The sequence below is a fragment of the Anopheles maculipalpis genome, chromosome 2RL (assembly GCF_943734695.1).
Source record: "Anopheles maculipalpis chromosome 2RL, idAnoMacuDA_375_x, whole genome shotgun sequence".
Classification (NCBI taxonomy): domain Eukaryota; kingdom Metazoa; phylum Arthropoda; class Insecta; order Diptera; family Culicidae; genus Anopheles; species Anopheles maculipalpis.
The window spans coordinates 52,593,876-52,613,036 of record NC_064871.1 but is presented as its reverse complement, the minus strand read 5'-3'; the positions used below and the strand labels follow the sequence as shown (position 1 = coordinate 52,613,036).

General features: G+C 42.4%; 6 protein-coding genes across 8 annotated transcripts in view; 5 read left to right on the top strand and 1 right to left on the bottom strand.

Annotated features, from left to right (window-relative positions):
* Positions 1–19,161, top strand: part of LOC126556994 (RNA-binding protein 25) — a 121,103-nt gene that overhangs the window by 70,554 nt on the left and 31,388 nt on the right. The window lies entirely within an intron of this gene.
* LOC126557093 (protein Peter pan) overlaps positions 754–19,161 on the top strand; it is a 326,012-nt gene continuing 307,604 nt past the window's right edge. For both annotated transcript variants that reach the window (XM_050212748.1, XM_050212747.1), the window contains exons 1-2: positions 754–1,460; positions 1,529–2,210. In XM_050212748.1, coding sequence (XP_050068705.1) covers positions 754–1,460; positions 1,529–2,210 — 1,389 coding nt within the window. The remainder of the gene's footprint in view (positions 1,461–1,528; positions 2,211–19,161) is intronic.
* On the bottom strand, positions 2,341–5,269 carry LOC126556995 (WD repeat-containing protein 36). Its single transcript, XM_050212608.1, has 2 exons — positions 4,122–5,269; positions 2,341–4,049 (listed from the first exon to the last, which is right to left on the bottom strand). Exons 1-2 carry the CDS (start codon positions 5,224–5,226, stop codon positions 2,383–2,385), a joined length of 2,772 nt encoding a protein of 923 aa, XP_050068565.1. The 5' UTR covers positions 5,227–5,269; the 3' UTR covers positions 2,341–2,382.
* LOC126557534 (nucleoporin Ndc1) lies at positions 5,772–7,529 on the top strand. Its single transcript, XM_050213341.1, has one exon. The coding sequence runs from the start codon at positions 5,787–5,789 to the stop codon at positions 7,527–7,529; it is 1,743 nt and encodes a 580-aa protein (XP_050069298.1). The 5' UTR covers positions 5,772–5,786.
* Positions 10,256–12,404, top strand: LOC126559041 (ras-related protein Rab-11A). The gene is made up of 4 exons (XM_050215144.1): positions 10,256–10,310; positions 11,429–11,550; positions 11,637–11,985; positions 12,051–12,404. Exons 1-4 carry the CDS (start codon positions 10,271–10,273, stop codon positions 12,185–12,187), a joined length of 648 nt encoding a protein of 215 aa, XP_050071101.1. The 5' UTR covers positions 10,256–10,270; the 3' UTR covers positions 12,188–12,404.
* The window catches only part of LOC126557136 (double-strand-break repair protein rad21 homolog), a 435,365-nt gene continuing 432,103 nt past the window's right edge, over positions 15,900–19,161 (top strand). For both annotated transcript variants that reach the window (XM_050212811.1, XM_050212810.1), the window contains exons 1-3: positions 15,900–16,194; positions 16,262–16,549; positions 18,960–19,113. In XM_050212811.1, coding sequence (XP_050068768.1) covers positions 15,937–16,194; positions 16,262–16,549; positions 18,960–19,113 — 700 coding nt within the window. In that variant the 5' untranslated portion in view covers positions 15,900–15,936. The remainder of the gene's footprint in view (positions 16,195–16,261; positions 16,550–18,959; positions 19,114–19,161) is intronic.

The following is a 19,161-nucleotide window of genomic DNA, read 5'->3' as shown; positions in this document are numbered from 1 at the left end:
GTATACAAAACAAATTGTTTCATTAGAGTAGAATCTAGTCAATCAACGAATTGCAATATGTTTTTACGTGTTAAAGAGTTAAGAAACATATGTATATCCTTTTTAGTCGTTAATTGTTTATTAAACAGAAGCTTGTAGTATAGATGAGGAAAGAATGAAATTACAGAAAAAGCGTGAAGCAATTTTGGTAACATATTTGAGAACTTAAATACTTTTACCACCGTTATATTCCGATAGAAAATGTGTAGACTGCTATTCGAGAGTTGGATGTTGATAAACAAATCAAATCAAGTGCAATAATTTTGGAAATATAATAACTTTACGTGGAACAAGACATTATAGAGAGTATGAATGAGCTGTAACGTTTTTGTAAGCAAATGGAAATTCAAACCGCCATTTTAGCAAAGACATCAACCAATGTCGGCGGCTGAAGTTTCAAACAGTGTGGAGTTTGAGAACGGGATTGTGTTTTTTCGCGTGCCACTCAAAATATTAAAAATCAATAGAATTTCCATTATTAAGGTAATTTTGAACATTTAAATGTTAAACCCTTAAATATTCTGAAATTATTTCATGTTTTCGATTGTTTAGAATTCGACCGTTTATTTAACTTTTAGTTTCAAACTTCAGTCTGCATGTCCTTATTGCCGTCTTTAGTGAGTTGTCAAAACTTCCATTCCACAACATTTCGCACGTGTTTAGCCGGCAGTAGTGCGTTGTGTCCCGGATTGTTTGATTGTCGAAAGCACCACGATGAAAAAGAAAAGTCGTACGCCACAATACAAAAAGAGTCGCCCAAAAGTGCAAGCACCGGTAGACGAAGAACCGGCCGCGATTAAGAATGCTCCACACACGTTTGTCATAAGACGCGGAGAGCGATGTTCGTCAGTTTCCCGACTGTCGCGCGATTTCCGTCGCATGATGGAACCGTTCACTGCATCGAATCTACGCGAGCGACGCATCAACAAGGTGAAAGATTTTGTGCATTTATCCGGCTTCTTTCACGTGTCGCACATGTGCGTATTTTCGCTATCTTCGAAAACGCTGTCGCTTAAAGTGATACGCATGCCGAAGGGCCCGACACTCACGTTCAAGGTGCACCAGTACACGCTGGCAAAGGATGTGATTAGCAATACGCGCAAGCAGTTTGTCGACGAAGAATGCTTTCAATCGGCCCCTTTGGTCATACTGAACAGCTTCAGTGGGGAAGGCAAACATCTAAAGCTAATGGCCAGCACGTTTCAGAACATGTTTCCACCAATAAATCTGTCCAAGATCAAACTATCGTCGCTGAAACGATGCGTTCTGTTATCGTACAATCCGGTTAGCAAATTGATCGATCTACGACACTACTCAATCACGGTGGTGCCGGTAAATTTGAATCGGGGTGTGAAGAAGCTTGTCACGCGCAACATACCTAACCTGGGACGATTTGAGGATATAGCAGATTTCGTTGAAAAGTAAGTCCCTAGCCTTTTTTGTGTGTGTACCGTAACAAGTTATTAACGATCATCCTTCCGGTTTACAGAGGCCACCTTCTATCCGAGTCGGAGGTAGACGATGAAGATGCGCACGTTGTGCTGGCACAAAACCTAAAGTTTGGAAATTTGGCCGAAAATCAATCATCCCTGCGGCTGCACGAGATAGGACCTCGCATCACAATGCGGTTGATGAAGATAGAGGACGATCTGATGACGGGCGAAGTGCTCTACCACGACTACATTGAAAAGGATGCGCTCGAGGTTGAAGCTATCCGAAAGAAGCGGGCCCAACAGCGCCGACTTAAGGAGCAACGCAAGCAAAAACAGGAGGAGAACTTGAAGAAGAAGGAAAACGACAAGGAAGCGCACCGTACCAAGACGTCGGCGAAGCAATCCAAGGCGGGTGAAATGACGGAACAAGACAAGCTGCTGTTGAAGGATGCTGAGGAAGCGGTGGGCGAATTGTCGGATGAAGACGATCGCGAGTACTATCGCAAGGAAATTGGTGACAATCCGGACGCGGAACTGTTCGAATCGGCCGGAAAGGCAAACCGGAAGCGACCGTTCATACCGAAAGGAACAAACTATTCGCTTAAGCCGAAAAAGCCACGATTGGACAAACGCAAACAGTTCGAGGAAGATGATCGGGATGCGAGACAGGACCGGAAGCGTAGAAACAATGAGGGAGGCAAAGACACGAAGGGAAAAGGGAAATTTGCTAGAAAAGGTGTAAGGCATGATGATTTTAAAGGGAAAGCAAAGTACAATAGTGGTGGCAAGAAACAGAAGGGTGCCGGAATGAAGAAAGGCGGTGGTAAAAAAGGTTCCAAACGAAAGTAATTATCAATAAATTGAATGTTTCTACCTGTTTCTTCAACGGGTAAGCCTTAAGTTTTATTCTCTAAGTGCTGTAGTTTCGCAAATTGCTAACAACCCCCAATCCGTACAGCAGCTTATCCTCCAAAACGGTCCAGCTCGTTGTTTGTGCTTCCTCTACGGCCGGTAATAGATCACTCAGCTGCTTGTTCTCCACGACCGTCCGTCCATGAAGTTTCAAAAACAGGCTCAGATAGCTCTGCGCTAGCTCAAACTCCTTTCGCTGCTCGAACATGTGGATAATCATGCGCATGAACATGCCCATCACCGGGAGACTGCCACTGCCACTGTTAAATGGTGTTAAATTTCGCACTTCATGCTCAATCATCGATGGACCGAGCTTCATCAGATAGTCGATCGGCTTATTATACTCTTCTGTTACGAGCGCCGCATTCAACAGCTTTCCGAATGGCGTCAAGTGATCTACCTGCTTCAGATCGATAATGCGTGATCCGTCAACGGTCGGTTTATCTTCCATCGTTTTGTCACCCGACGCAGCATTCAAATCGAACTCGAAATCAAGCCCAGCCACGGTCGGTAGAAAGAATGGGGCAGATTTTGGTTTCTTAAGAGCTTGCCGAGGTCGGTTGCGTTTCTTGATGATGTCTAAATTTAACAGATTTTGCCACCGAGAAATAGCCACCGTGGACATGGTGATCAGCTCACGCGACAATTGGGGCGGTGAATTATACTCGAGGTTGATTTCTTCGAACGCATCCTCCAGCTCTTCCAGTTCCATCCTTTTCGCGGTATCAAGAGGAAAACCAGTACCGTCTTGTTGCTGCTCATCACACTTCGCGGTCGGTAGATCCAGCAGTGGAGCTTCAGATTCTGGCTTCAGTCCACGCAGCTGAACATTCGTGAAGAGGCTCTTGTTAGCCCACAGATTTATGCCACGATAGTCTACGTGTGCCGTTGCTAGAAAGTCACCCGTTGGGGACATAGTGAGCGAAGTGCACATGTGCGAAACGCGGAAGTGATCGATCAGATAGGAAGAGGGTATGTCCCATACCTTCACGATACAATCCTGCGCCGTCGTTATGAGCCATCGACTGTCGGGTGAGAAACACGCATCCACTATCGTACCCCGATGTCCCTCGAAACGGCGCACAATGACACGCGTGTCCAAATCCACCAGAACAACCGTGAAATCATCCAGGGCAGCACAAATTATGGCACTTTCGCGGTGCGTACGCATCAGTGTTATCGGTTCGTGCAGATTGAGCGTATCGAGTGGAGTACTAATGACCGTCGATTGTGGTTGTTTAAAGTTCCAAAACTTAAGCAATCCATCCGCGGCACCAGTCACTATTAGCTGGTTCAAATTGTCACTGGACAGGCCCCGGATGTAGTCTTTGTGGGCGCATGGCGATCCATAGCTAGCACGATGAATACCACTTTGTATGTTGAATCGTTCGACATGCCCGCTCGAATAGCCGATAGTGACAAAGTTGCCACAATGACTCAAGCACAGGCAGGTGGCCATTACGGAAAAGTCCTTGTTGTGTTGCTTGTTTTGGAACGCTTCCGGCACGAGATGAAGATCACCCATGCGTCGCTTATCGTATGACCAGGTCGTTACTTGCACCAGTCCCTGATGAAGCGCTGCGATACTGTCCCACTCTTTGTCACGCGTCACTTCCGTCGTGAAGTACCCGATGGGTGGCATACGGAACGGGTCTTCTGATTTTTCTGCAACAATTAAATTAAAACAATATTTTAATTGATTCGGACAAATAAATTGGAAGACGGGAAATTACTCACTCTTTTGCTTTTTCGACGCCTTCCGGTTGTAACTAGCCTTTCCCAAGCTGCAGTTTAACGTCTCCGCAACAGTACTGAAGATCCGCAGAGAAGAATCTTCCCCGGCCGATACTATATTCCGGCCGGATGCACCGTGATACCGGATACACGTCGGTGGTGCAGCGTGTCCTTCGCGAAACCGTAACAAACGTGCCCCACCATCGGACAAATCGAAAATCCACATTTTTAAAGAATTGTCCGGCGAACTCGTCACCAACAGTGGCTCGTTGGGCAAAAAATGAAGCCCCGTAACGGAATCATCGTGGGCCATCAGTGTTGAAACAATTGTTCTTTCTTCCAAATCCCAAAAAACGACCTGACCGTTCGAACTGCCCGTAGCCATGATCGAGGTACCATCCGTCCGGAAGCTTATTGCCGTCACTGGCCCCCAATCTTGCTGTACCTCCACGACCACCTCTTCATACTGAATGTTCAGCAGTATAATCTTTCCGCTGTGTAGTCCAACGGCAATAACATCTATAGCGGGTGCCTGTTCCAGCTGCAAAACCTTGCTGTCGAACTTGGCAAAATTATGCACCAATTTGCATGATTTCAAGTTCCACAGTTGCAATCCGCCCTGCGCGCTGCCAAGCAGAATTTTGTTCTTGTACGATGCTGGATGAACAATGGCCGATATTTCAAACTCGTTGTTAGCGAATGGTATCTCCAGGTATAGCTCTTGTGTTGCTACGATCCATATCTTCAGCAGGCTGCTCGCATCAACCGAAATGAGATGTTTGGCAAAAGGCAGCAACAGGTGTACGGGCTTCCCGTGTCCACGGTAAATCTTGCGCAGTTCCACACTCGATCGCCAGCCATAGATCAGATTACCGGAGGCAACATAGGTTAAGAATCCGTCCGCCGCTATTGCCGTAATGTCAGCCGGATGAATGCGTCCGGTCCGAATCAGCCGGAAACTGTTGCACCCGTATACGTGAAACGAACGTCCAACGCAAGTGATGACGACATTCTCGCGCCTCTGATCTATGTATCGCACGTTGGCCGGAATATGATTGCTAACGTAGCCCAGGGCACGGTTCGGTTGAAATAGGTGGCTGCTGTTCATGGTTTACGGTCTAGTTTTGTTCAAAAAAACGCTCGCACTCTACGCAAATACATGCCGACGAACAACGACAAAGCACGTGCACGATGAACCAAACACAGTGCCGACTGTCGGCTGTCAGTTGAGCTTGAGCTGGCATGACATGAGTTCTAGTGGTTTGTGTAGAAAATGCGGGGTTTTCTTCATAAAACGTTAGATTTGCGACGTAAAAACGCATATTTTATGGACCACTATACATATTCATATTTTATCAATTAAGGGCACTTAATAAACAGCAAAAATTTAATTCAATTGATAAATTAAATAAATATTATTTTGAATTCCAACTGCTAGTAATCATGTCCTTACGGTTGACCGTTATGCAAGAACAATCGCCATCCTCGCGCCCTTTGTTGTTTTTCCCGGCATCAAACAAGTGAATCTATTCACCGGCATTTCTCTCTTACTTGTTGTACAATTAGGAAAAATAGGTAAATTTGAAAAGTGTCCCACTGTTACTATTCGTGTTGCCAACTTACTGATACAGTTTTTCCACTCCCGTGCAATATTAACAGACACCGGCGATGGATACGGTCGGTGCGAAAGATTTGGCGTTCCGTAAAATCTGCACAGAGCGCTTCATCCTCTCGATAGGGTACAGCCTGCTGCAACAGTACCTGCTAGTGACAATCTTTCTACTTTTTATCAACTTCAGCATCTTACACCCGTTAAACTGGATCGTCGGAACAGTACGGCTGCTAGTGTCGTTCTACCCCTGGATTGCTTCGGTGCCGCTAGCAGTAGCCGTAACGTTGCATGGAATAGTGTTGGCTAAGTCGTGTCTGCTGGAATCACGGTACCATTCAACGTACTTTCTGAAGCTGTACCGGAATCTCGTACAACGCTCAGTACTTTTGTTCACCAATGGAACGATCGGGTGCTTGACCGCTTGGCTGTACACACGATTCCTGCGGGATGAGTATCGGTTACTGTTTCTGAGCGGTGATCAGGATGAGGTTACGTATCTCAACGATCGTTTCGTGTATCTGCTAATGAGCGGTGTGTTTGGCGGAAGTTATTACTTTGCTCGGGAGCAACCAAATCCGGGCGCGGTGGATTTCCCCATCATTCTTCTACCGAAGGTGGCACAATATTGGAACAATCTTAGCAGTGCTTTAAGCAAATCGATGCGTAAATCTTTCGTAGGCATGTTCCTCTACATGTGCTTCTACTACACATTCTCCTGTCTGTTTAGACACAGGCTAGCTGCTTTTCTTGGTGGAGCAAAACTGCAGGACGGATCAACTCTCTATAGTTTCTGCAACATTGTGATGGATGTTCGACTGTTGGTGTACACCTGGCTATTTTCGGCTCTGATTTTAAGCAACATAAATCTTATGCACGTGCTGTTCCGCATCTTTCTAACTGAGCCTCAAAACTTCAGCCTGGAGACAAGCGTCTTCCAAGCGAACGATGACCCGTTGCTAGCGGACGCATTAGCCTACAAGCAAATCCCGATCGTACAGCAACTGGCTGCCGATGATCTGTTCACCGTAGCCGAAGCACAGTCCAACGTCCGGCGAAAGCAATTGTTCGCATTGACTGTCCCAGGTGGGCATCCCAACAACTGGCGTCGGGTGTACGAGGTGTGCATGAAGTTGATAGGTGATTTTACCCAGGAGTTGGAACACTCGATAGACGGAATTGAACCGAAACCTGCACCACCGATGGTGCTGATGGGAGGAGTGCTTCGGCCAACCGCATCAATGGACAAAGAGTACCTTATGAAGAAACAGTACAACCAAAACTTTGGCATTCGTAGCCTGTCGACACCAACGCTAACCTCGCCGAACGGAGTAAATTCCGAACAACACAGTGCCAAAGCCCACGAAAAGGCAGTGTATAAAGTCATGTCGATTGCTACGGCTTTGAAGCGCATACCGGGGTACGATTTCTTGTTCGTGGAATCAAAATCTTCTAAAAGTTACTATCTGCTGTCGGTTCAATCGCAGCTGATAGTGAAGGTAACACAAAGCTTGGTGGCAATTGCCAGCCGTTCGCTTGCCGAGGACACGTACGGTGTATTGCAAAACGATCTATCCTGCATCGTGCATACGCTTCTGGAGTTGAAACGGGTAGTCGATAAAATCGGTTCCATCAATTTGGACGTGAAGAGAGTCGATCGTAACTATATTGCCCTGAAAGGTGCTGTTAAGAAGAGTCTTTACAGATTTACCGCCGCTTTCGGACCGTACATTAAGCATCTTGTAATCGAGCCGGAAGATTTAAAGACGCTCCAGGGTTTCGTAAACTTCCGTGAAGTTTGATGTTAGTTTAGGGAGAGAACAACTTCAAAGTGTTAAGTCATAACATCGGTATCCTTTCAGCAAATGTTAAACTACATCGAATGATTTGTCCGTAAAAAAGATGATATGGCGATACAGGTATGAGTTGATTATTAATTTAAAATTAAGGCAAACACAGGCCCCCAGAACAGCGAAGGTATTGTAAGCTGCACTCACGAAACTTGCATCGTTTAACATTGTCATGAAATAATGTTCGGATCTTAGTTTTTTTTTTTGTAAAAATGTATTAAAACGTATAATTATAGCTGATCGAGAAATTCTTTCACATGCGCTAACGATAAAAATGAGAAGATGAAAATGACCATGAATTGAGATAATGAAAATGCTTGGGCTATCATTAATTTGTATCGTAAAACTTTCGATGGAAATTGTTAATTTTTGATAGGATTTGGAGAGTGGAGGAATAAATATTCTATGGACTTATGTTTCATCGTATTTCATCAAGAAGATAATCCTTCCGTTGGTCAAGTAATCATTTATTTAAAATTTGACAAAGTTTCTTGCTAAAAAAACGAATACATTGCTATCCTACCCCTTTTAACAGTACAGTGATGGCAAATTTTAGCTTCTAGAAGACTGTTAAAGTGACCCAACTGACAGAAAGTTGATTCCGCCATTGTTAACAGATTTTGTAACGAAATACGAAATGCGATATTCTTGCTTTTTATGAAAAAAGGCAATGAAGATATTTTTTCTAGAAGAATCGTTTACCTTGAATTATTTACTCCAAATTAACTATTTGTAAAACAGCAGATACAAAAGAAGGAAAAAAAGCAGATCAACGGTTCATCGTGATCCTGCTGTCACAAGAAAAAGTGTCAGAAAGTGAAGGGCGCACTTGAAGCGACCTGCCGTTTTCCAGGCACACAAAGTTCAGCCCGAGAGAGTGCCCAACACCACAAAATTTTGCGGGAGGAGAAAACGATACGTCGTACGCAAAAATCGGTAATATTCAGAGACAAATTAACGAAAGATTATTGCGCTGAACCCCTTGTATCCGCGGACGTGTCCAAGTGCAAGTAAAACTACGCACAGTATTGCGTATTGCGTGTTTTTAATCTTGCTAGGTCGACTGGATCGGTTCGTTACCTGCATTTCTTCTACATTTCGTTATTAGGTGGCCTGCTCGTAAGGCAGGGGCAGACATTTTGTTTTTTGATGACCGTATTCTTTCCGTCAGTGTCCCGTGAATTACGTTCCGTGAAAATTGTCTCCGCAACACAAAAGCCACAAAGGTTCGCTATCTATGGAAAACACGAATGGAGGAGGATTATTGGCAATACTTCTGGCAGACAGCAGCAGTAGCTGAAAGCAAATTTACGCCAACCATTGGCAACTGCAATGGGAGGATGAGGGTTGCAAAAGAAACAGTCCCCGCATTATCAAAGGGGGGCTGTCTGATTCGATCTTTGTCCTCTGTTCTGGAGGAAGGTTCATGGCGTCAAATGGAGCAGCAGTAAATGAGCTTATTATCAATGGCGGGAGGATCGTCAGTTTCTTTACTGTTGCGCCTCGTACTTCGAGATAAAATCGTTCGTATAAAATTATTTCGAACTACTATTCCTCTCGACAGGGCCTGCTGTGTGGTGGTGGTGAGCGCGGCATAGCGCTAAGCGAAGGCGAAAGTTTGGTGGGTAGCACCGGTCAGATAACTATGACCACGTCCGCTACTATTACTGCTGCAGTTGCCACGGCAGATTTTTTTTTTGCAACACGACAAAAAAGTGCTCGTATCATAACCCCCGCGGAGTAATGGGTGAGAGCGAAACGGAACGGAAGAAAATTCGTCTGCGTGGAACCAGTGACGAATCTCGAGACATGTTAGAGCAAATATCGTAGAATTCAGTTGAATCATCCTCTTCGATATTGTTTGGTGAAATATGTATGCGCGATATTGTGCAGTTAAGATGTTTTTTTTTCTTCAAAAGCAAATGTACAATATCTCATAAATTGGGATGAAAATTTGTGTATTGTTCCGTTGTGTACGCGACATCGAATTGTAACAGTGCGACGATGAGGAGCTGAATGTGACAGTGTAGATGTGCGCTTACGTGTGGCTTGCACCGACCGTGCAGAAGAAAAAGAGAAAAACGTCCAAACTTTCTGGACACTTGTATTGGTGGATAAAGAAAAACAATCGCTACCAGCAGCAGGAAGTGTTTCTTTGTGGGTGTGTAGAACAGGGATGAATTTATTCCTGTGAAGTGCGCTGTGTTTGTATGTGTGTGCATGTGCAAGGAGATGCAGTTCCTCTTCCTTCTTCGATCCGTGTCCGCAGGGCTTTGTTATTAACCTCTTTTGTTGCTTCATTCCGCTTGTCCTCCTCTTTCCGCTGTTCTTCCCATCCTTTCGAGGTCAACTTTTGTGGAAGAGCCAACACAATCGTGATAGGGATTAAGCTTTACATATGCAGGAGAGAAAAACTCGTTAAACGTCGGAAATTTGCGTTAAATTTTCCATATTTTTTCACGGACACGGTCCAACTTCTGAATGCATTAATGTTGATCAACTTATTGTATGTACTCCTCGTTGACAGGAAGAAGCAATTAAAGCAATAACCGAGGCAAGCAAGCCGAGAAAAAGCACGGCTTACTAGAGTAGCTCTGTGAGCGAGAGAAGAAAAAAAACAGTTCTTTACAAGAAAATCATCATCAAACGCAGCGTGAAGAGGCCAGACTAGAAACCCCTACAACAGCAGCAGGATGGGCAATCGTGATGACGAGTATGATTATTTATTTAAAGGTACGTATCATACAAAACCCATTCTACAAATTGCATAGGATTTCACCGATTTAAAACAATGTCTTCTGTATGTTTGTGTGCATTTACTCGCATCGAAAATTAGCAACAGCAGACATATATTCCGCGCCCTTTATACGCGCTCGATGACCTTATTTTACAGAGTCCCCCCCGGTACAAGGCGCTCAGTTCATGTAAAATCGCGGGTTTCGAATCGAAACGCGCCCTGCGAAGACAAAGACGTGCACTGTGTGCATCGATTTATAGTGTGGTAATCTCAAGCAAAACCCTCCGATCGAAAGAACGTAGATGAGAATTCCTCCTCCGATGGCAATGTGGGTCGGGATCGTTTTTTTCTTCTTCTTTCTACTTCATCCATAACGCTCCTTATCAACGGATCTTATTGATGGAGAATGTCTCAAAAAACTCTGGCATTTGACCAACCAGTCAGTTGTGAGCTAATTTCTATCAAGGTCAATAGGGGCTACGGGTTTGTTTAATTTGGTTAATTCGAGTATCTTCTGCCGAAAGCTCATACAATGCGAGATACTGCTCCACAATTGTGTTTCTCTTTCGCGATGTCGCCTCACAGTCATTCAGTAAACGTGGATGAATCATGATGATTCACACTCCTGCTGCTTGTGTGGTTCGATAACAGACCAGAGACGACCATACCAGCAGCAATAGCAAGTGTGTAACGAGCGGAATTTGTAAAGGGGCGTTTACGTGGAATGACGCAAAATGTAGAAGAAAAAAAAATGTTCACACGCTCTTCAAAATCGAAATTGTCACGAAACAAGACATTGTTGAAGCATAAAATTAACATAAAAAATAAACTCATCTGTGCGTTGTACACATTTGTAAATGTTTTTTTTTTTAAGTAACAAAACATTATAAGCCAAAAAAGGAGTAAATGCCTTGAGAAATTTGTGCAAAATCAGCTCTAAAAGAACTGAGAACATCGACACCGAGCAGTAATACTTAGACTAAAAACACGCGAGAAAAAAAATGTGATCCATTGCAGAAGTTCGATTGAAGATCTTCACATAAATATAGTTTATTTTCCAATTTCGATCAGCTGTTTACAATTTGTTTTGGATACTTCTGAATTCTCTTAACAGTTGTGCTGATTGGAGACTCGGGTGTTGGAAAAAGTAACCTGTTATCGAGATTTACTAGGAATGAGTTCAATCTGGAATCGAAATCAACCATAGGTGTGGAATTCGCTACTAGAAGTATAGAGGTAATATTGATCCTAATATTATACAAACTAATATTTTAAGACAAAACATTAAACGATATATTTTTTTAATTAAAATTTTCCCGTAGGTTGATGGTAAAACTATCAAGGCCCAGATATGGGACACTGCTGGACAGGAGCGCTATCGTGCGATAACTTCCGCTTACTATCGTGGAGCAGTCGGTGCACTGCTTGTGTATGACATTGCGAAGCATCTGACGTACGAGAATGTGGAACGATGGCTCCGGGAGCTACGCGACCATGCTGATCAGAATATCGTCATCATGCTCGTCGGCAACAAGAGTGATTTGCGGCATCTGCGTGCCGTACCCACGGATGAGGCGAAGGGTTTCGCAGAACGTAACGGGCTCAGCTTCATTGAAACGTCCGCATTGGACTCGACCAATGTTGAAACAGCATTCCAAAACATACTCACAGGTAAGGTATAGGAGGTATGACTCTTCAGCTGCATTCATAACTTATCAACTGTTTTGCGCCTGCAGAAATCTACCGAATTGTATCGCAAAAGCAAATTCGGGATCCGCCAGAAGGCAGCGTAATTAGACCGAACTTGGAAAACATCGACGTGAAGCCGACCAATCCGACGACTGATTCCGTGCGAAAACAATGCTGCCAGTGACCGCCGCAAGCAGAAGAAGAAGACGAAGAAGAGACGACGTCCGTTCATGATGCTGTTGTGTATTCAGTAATAACATCATCCAGCACTACTATTACTACTACAACTACCGATAGTACTGCAAGCACTACTACTACTACTGCTACCGTCGCCCACACGGCTACTGCATCTAATATTACAGAACAAGCTAAAATTAAATACAATATTGCTCCAAATGAAACTATTACTACTACCACAACTACTACTACTACCACCACCAACACCATTAGCGCCACTACAAAACATAGGTCGGCAACAATGGTCGGCGATACCGATGCTCGCAATGACATTATTTCAAACGGTGATTGCTTCACGGTTGACATTACCAGCATTATTCGGGAACGCGAAGAACGGCAATCGACAGTGGATGGTAATAATAACGCTGGTGAAATGCTTCTGATCTGAAGCATTTGTTTTTTTGAGGGGGTTTGTGATGTCCAATACACTCCTTACTTTCCATTTTTTGGCTATTTTCAACCCACTGGAAAATGAGCTTTCCATTAATCAGAGCATTTTTATAGAGATTAAATTTGATGCAGCAGTAATAAGGAAGAAAAGATTATAATTTTTTTGGAGATTTTTTTGGTGAGTGTGTCACGCTTGTTTCTCTTGTTCCGTTCTTCTCGGTAACAAACTTGTTGGCGATTCTGTATAAGAAATTGAAGACGTAAACCCGTAGTGCTTTTTATTCCATAGATGCGATAGCAATTTGAAACTGGTAGGAGCTATGCCAAAACACACTGTGGACAAATTTTGTTTACTGTTTACACTTTAAGGTGTTTTATTACACTGTTTTCAGATAGCATGAATCGGGGTGTAACACGGGGTGTGTGTGTGTGTAATAGAGATCGCGCGGTGTGTTGAGTAATAAGAACAAACGGAGAATTATGCTAGTGATGATTTTTAAATCTCTCTTTTGCAAACCAGTAAGGAGAGGAAATATGATGGAAATGAACAAGAAATAACAATAGAGGAAAAAGAAAAAAATGATACGTTTTCCTAGAACTATTGATCTACTGTATCAAAACTTGTATATCATGTATAAGGGAATCAAATACATGTTTGAAGAACAGAATACCGGAAGAAATATATAACATTATATTGACTCTAGAGTGGCGCGAGCAGTGTGTCCGTCAGTCCTTTTGTTCACTGCGAGGAAAAGTTTGCAATAGACAGCGCAACGGTGTTGTTGTGACCAAACCAAGGAATCATCATTTCTCACCACTTTCTACACGATCAAACGATCATGGCGCGGAGTTAGAAAATGTACTCCATACATATATATATTCATATAAAAAAGCGCGTGTAGCAATCGTTTCAGGACTTTTGTTTCGACGTTGCTGATATTTGTTACCGATGGTTATAAACATTGGCACACTCATCTCACTCTCGATGGCTTCGGGCACCATTAACGCGTGCATCATATAGTGTGCTTTTCGTGTTGTGCACCACCAACGATCATAAGCTATCTCCTAGAGAGAGAAAAGGAATTTTCCGATTCAGTCCATAAAATTGGCGACAAATGTGCGGCGGCAGAGTTAGTTGGTTGATGGCGCAAAAATGGCGAAAGGAGAAGGAAGCTTGTTGCTGTGTGATGGCTTAAAAAATCAAAACGAAAAAAAAAACATAAGTAAAATGAAGTGTTTTAATGTAAGGGGGAAATATCACTAGATAATGTTTTGTTTTCATTCAAAGTTCAAAATAAAGAGGATGGAATAATGGATGAAAGTGAGGAAAGCATTGTTGGTATCGGTACGTTTTTATTTTGATGTTTACCCTGTAGTGCTTTTCGATTTGATATGCGATCCTGTGATGTCTGTTAGCATTTTTGGTACACCTGGAGCTCGTAGATTTTTAGTGGAGATTGGTAAGTAATCAGTAGTTGTAGGATTGTAGCAGGGCAAGATGCGGAAAAGCGGATTACTTACGTCTGATCAATTACACTTGCAATAATAAAGAGAAAAATTGCACACTTGAATCATTAATACATGTGTTGTACAAACGATTGTAATCAGTTTCGTAACAATTTGTGAAACAATAAAGAGACATAGAAATGAAATAGGCAACAAGTACTGCACGAATACTTGGCAAATGAGCTTGTAACTGCACTTTTTAGTATGTATTAGAAGGGCTAGTGGCAAATGCGATTATAATTGCTTCATATGAAATAAAATCTTTTTTTTCCACGCGGTGAAGGCAGCATTAGGAAGATCTGCTACTACTTGCAACGAATGCAAAATTGACTTTACAGCAAATGATAAATGAGGATTTTGGATGAGAAGGATATTGTAGCATGAGCGTATGGATAAAATTGGATACAAAAATCATTCGTTTTACTAAAAAAATCGTACTTCTGGAAGTGCACTACGTGAATGCTGAGAGATTGATCAGAAAATACATACAAATGAGAGTTAAGATAATTTTGTTTCTATCTCGCCTAACCTAATGAGTTTGAAATTATGATCTGAAAAATGCCTGATACAGTCGTCAAATGAAGTTAAGTAGCTCCATTTGCTATCGACGTCCGTATCCAGAAAAAAGGTCTTTAAATATTATGGTGTGAACGGGCACGATCAGGAAACACGATTCTGATAGGCTGGGTTTAGAAACCATTGCTAGAAAAAATGCACAATGTATCATATTTATGTTTTTTGTTGTGTTGTTTTGCGCGCACACTGTTCGCGCGCGCATCCTCTTTGTCCGAACGAGCGTAACGTTGACGCGTTACGCGTGGTAAAGAAGTGTGTGTGTGTGTGACAGTAGATTTTCTCCGTCGCGGCGCTAGTGTCGCACGGAAGAGCAATGTTTGATGGCTTGCTGACGAAGAAATGTTTGCCGTGGGTGTTGTGTGCATAGAAAAAAAAGTCGGAAAACGTCCTACAATACCGCACGAAAGCACTTTAACTGCAGTGATAAATGTTCTTTAAGCGATAAAGTTGGTGTAGAATGTGTTATTTACCCACTGGAAACATTGTACGGTTCGTGCGAACGTGTTTATCGTGTGGTACCCAGCACGGAGGCGCCAATTGGCCTAATTAAGGTGTATCTGCAGGAAAGTGTCCAGCGATCTATCGAAGCGTTCGGTTTGGGCGGGAGGTTATTGCAAAAATATAGTACGAAATGCGTGTGTGACTCGGTGTACGGTGAAAGAAAGTGTAACGAAAAAAGTGATTAATAGGGGAGGCGTCATCGCCGCTAAAGAAAGTTGCTGGATGCTTCGTAGCTGCGGTTTTTTTTTTGTGTGTGCGCTTTACACTAATGATGTGGTAGTGTGTGTGAAATGTTTGATGTGTAACGGCTTCTCTTGCGTTTACGAAAGGTAGTGTGTAGCAGTGTGTGCGTGTGAACAAAAATCCCTCGTCTGAAGAGGTGGTCCCGCTCTGTGTTTGTGTGTATGTGTGTGTGTGTGTATGCGCATCGCGCACGACATTGTTAAATGTCATTTTATTATTGAGCAAAAACGAAAACAACTTGCTGCAGTAGTCACCTAGTCTGGTATTTCAGTGGTGCTTGGTCGGCTTGGCGCAGTGTCGTTTGTTTACTTGCCTTTTCCGTGAAGGTGTTTCCCGCCCGAGCGGACCGATGTGGCCGGTAAAGCTAACAACTCACCCTATTCTGCATAGTCTGTTGTTAAGCACTCAACGTTTACGAACGGTGGTGGTACGAGAACATCCTTAAACGTAGGAACCGATCATCAAATCAACAGTGGCATCATGTTTTACGCACACATTGTGCTGGCCAAGAAGGGCCCGCTGGCCCGTATCTGGTTGGCAGCGCATTGGGACAAAAAGATCACGAAGGCGCACGTTTTCGAAACAAACATCGAACAGAGCGTGGACGGTATCATGCAGCCGAAGGTGAAGTTGGCGCTACGTACTTCCGGCCATCTGCTGCTGGGAGTGGTGCGGATCTATGCTCGCAAAGCGAAATATCTGCTGGCGGATTGTAATGAAGCGTTCGTTAAAATTAAGGTAGATAGCTCAGGGGGCGTTTTGATAAGTAATGCAGAAAACAATACAAACGGAATCCTTGTTTTAGATGGCGTTTCGTCCAGGCATGGTGGATCTACCGGAAGAGCATCGAGAAGCTGCGGTGAATGCGATTACGCTTCCGGAAGTGTTTCATGATTTCGATACGCCCCTGCCGGAGTTGAATGATGTCGACATCGAAGCACATTTTTCGATAAATCAATCCCGCGCAGATGAGATTACGATGCGCGAAGATTATGGCACGCTTCCACTGAACTTGCACGATGACGGGTTTGGCGATATGGGCTTCGATGATACGCCCGACATGGTTCGCGATCGTATGGACGATCAGATGGAGGTAGGTTATTGTTAAGGTTAATTCAACGTCTCACAGTCAAAGGAAAGCACATTGCTTGTGCAACGTGTGTGCAGGTTCTTACGAACACAAAAACTTGATCTCGTGTATAAAATTGAGTTCTCAAAATTAATTATGTTTATTAATGCGTTTTTTTAATTGCTGGAAAAGGGACATCCTTTATCCTTGCTAATGGCCAAGGACGTCATTCTTCCACGAAAAAGCAACATTTTAGTGGTGAAGTAGCTTTAGCTCTTTAATATTTAATGCGACATGTTAGCTAAGGACACAAAACAAACATAAATTGCACAACACCTAATGCTTGTTATATATATTAATTTGCTTTGAATAATCCTTGTTTGTTGGCACATTTTGGCGTTTATCGTAAATTGTTTTGATTTTGTGATGGTTTAGTTTGCTTCTGGCGTAATCTACAAACGAATGATCACTAGATCATGAATTTCACTTGATTCACCACCTGTTCCTAAGGCTTGTGAAAGCACAATGCGACCCACACAAACGCATTTTTCGTGTTTTTTTTTTTGCTATTCCGGTGGCATGCTAACCCGGACGCACTTACCCAGGATGAGCAACAAGTTCGACGAAGGCGAGGCCGGCAACGCATTGAAACGCATTTATGCCCGCCCGAATCTCCTTCGCATGCTTCTCAGGTTGGTGCTGCTGGTGGTTGTGACGATGGCGCTACCACCATTGCCTCACAAAATGGTACACAAGGCCGCTGGAATGATTATCTAGTAAGTAAGTCGAAACCTGTTCGAAGCCGACGCAACGATACGATAAATTCTTTCCCGGAAAAGTTGTGCCAAAATACAAACACTATTTACAGCGAAAAAGAAGTGAACCTGAGCAAATTCATAGATCATCTTTTTAAATTGAGATTAATCGAGATTTTTGTTCGTTTGTATAGTTGTGATAACTTGTGACAATTAGTCGCTAAACATGGCTTTACTTGAGTTTGTACTGCCTTGGTTCGGTTTAGGTTTTCTCTTTCAAAGCTCTTTTCACGCATAAGGACTAGTTTTTAGTTGAGCAATCAAGTTGATCCTTTTTTATGAAGTTTTCTTAAACCTGATGCGGTGCTTACGGATTTATAGAAAGGTTGTATAGGACACAATGAACAGTAGGCTTTTATAATTGCAATCGCTTACGCTTAGTTTTTATTAGTTCATCAAGTACTGCTTCCGTTTGACCAATTTGTGATCAAATTTGACTTAATTTGATTTAATTTGACGACGCTCAGAAAAATGAGTTTTCTGAGTAAATGTAAAATGAATAACCATAAAGGGTAATGCTAACTGGAATGAGTCCATGGGGAATTGTTTCTAAAATATCTGCGATTCAATTATGTATTTCATAGAACAATATTTAACGCCTTCCTCTATTTTTGTTTTTAAATATCCCAATAGCTATTAGTACCAAACCCATAGAACATTTTATTTTAATGTGTTTCAGAGTTCATGAAACAAGCGTTCACTTGTTTGAAATAAATTTTTATTTTGATTTTCACTAGGATTGGTGCACTAATTGTTGTGCCCGTATTTTCGGGATGATAGAAATTATGAAACATAATTGTATAACTGACTGTAGCTGTGCGTAATGGAACAATAGGGCCATTAGTTTTTTGAGAAAATTTGGAAAAATGGACGAGATATTCCGTATTCCGTCTATATTTCTATATTTTGAAAAGTAATATTTTGAAGTTAAAAGGTAATAGTTAAAGTTAAAATTATTTTTAAAAAAATGAGACAAACAGCTGGTGTTACATTGCTCGAGTTAATTAGTTTTACATTGCCCGGGTGCTTCTTTTACCACATGTATTTACCAAATTCTTAAATGTGGATTTTCTTAAAAAATATGTATTTTTGTAAGTGGCCCCTAGTGGTATATTTGAAGCATTGTTATGGTGTGTGTAAAAATATGGGAAAAAATTTAATTAAATTTAATTTGCAGAACATCACTTTAACTTCACTCACTCCAATTTTTTCAGTTATTCGCAAAAAAATAGTGAGCTTATTGTTCTGTTACGTACTGTGTATCTAATCATGTAACGTGAATAGATATTGTTTTGGAATAATTTATCATACTTTTCTTTATAATTATGGGGATGAATGCACCATACCATGGACCTTATTTGCAGCTCGAGCATTTCACTTCCAGACACCGGAAGCGAAAAGAAATTCGTTGCATAGAAATGGTACTTTATGTCACCATTATCCTTCCGTTAGACGAAAGAATTGTTTTTATACTTATCATATTTTAATTTCACATACTCTGTTATGTTTTTAAATTAGATTATGTTCAATGCTGTTTGAGTGTAAAAAAGTGGTTTTCTATTACATCGTGAAAATTACGAAAAGAATAAACAAAAATTTGTATACTTTTATTTTTTCAGGACGACCTGTTCACCGATACCGTCGCCCGCCCGCCAGATTTAGAGCAAGATAAGGAACCATTACCGGGAACTTCTCGATCTCTGCTTGATTCGATCGACCCGCACCATCCGCACGGAGATGATGACAATTTTGGCGATGAAGATTTCGGTGGTCGTAAGTATCTCGCTGCGTACAGCAACGTAGTTCGAAGTGTCGGTGAAC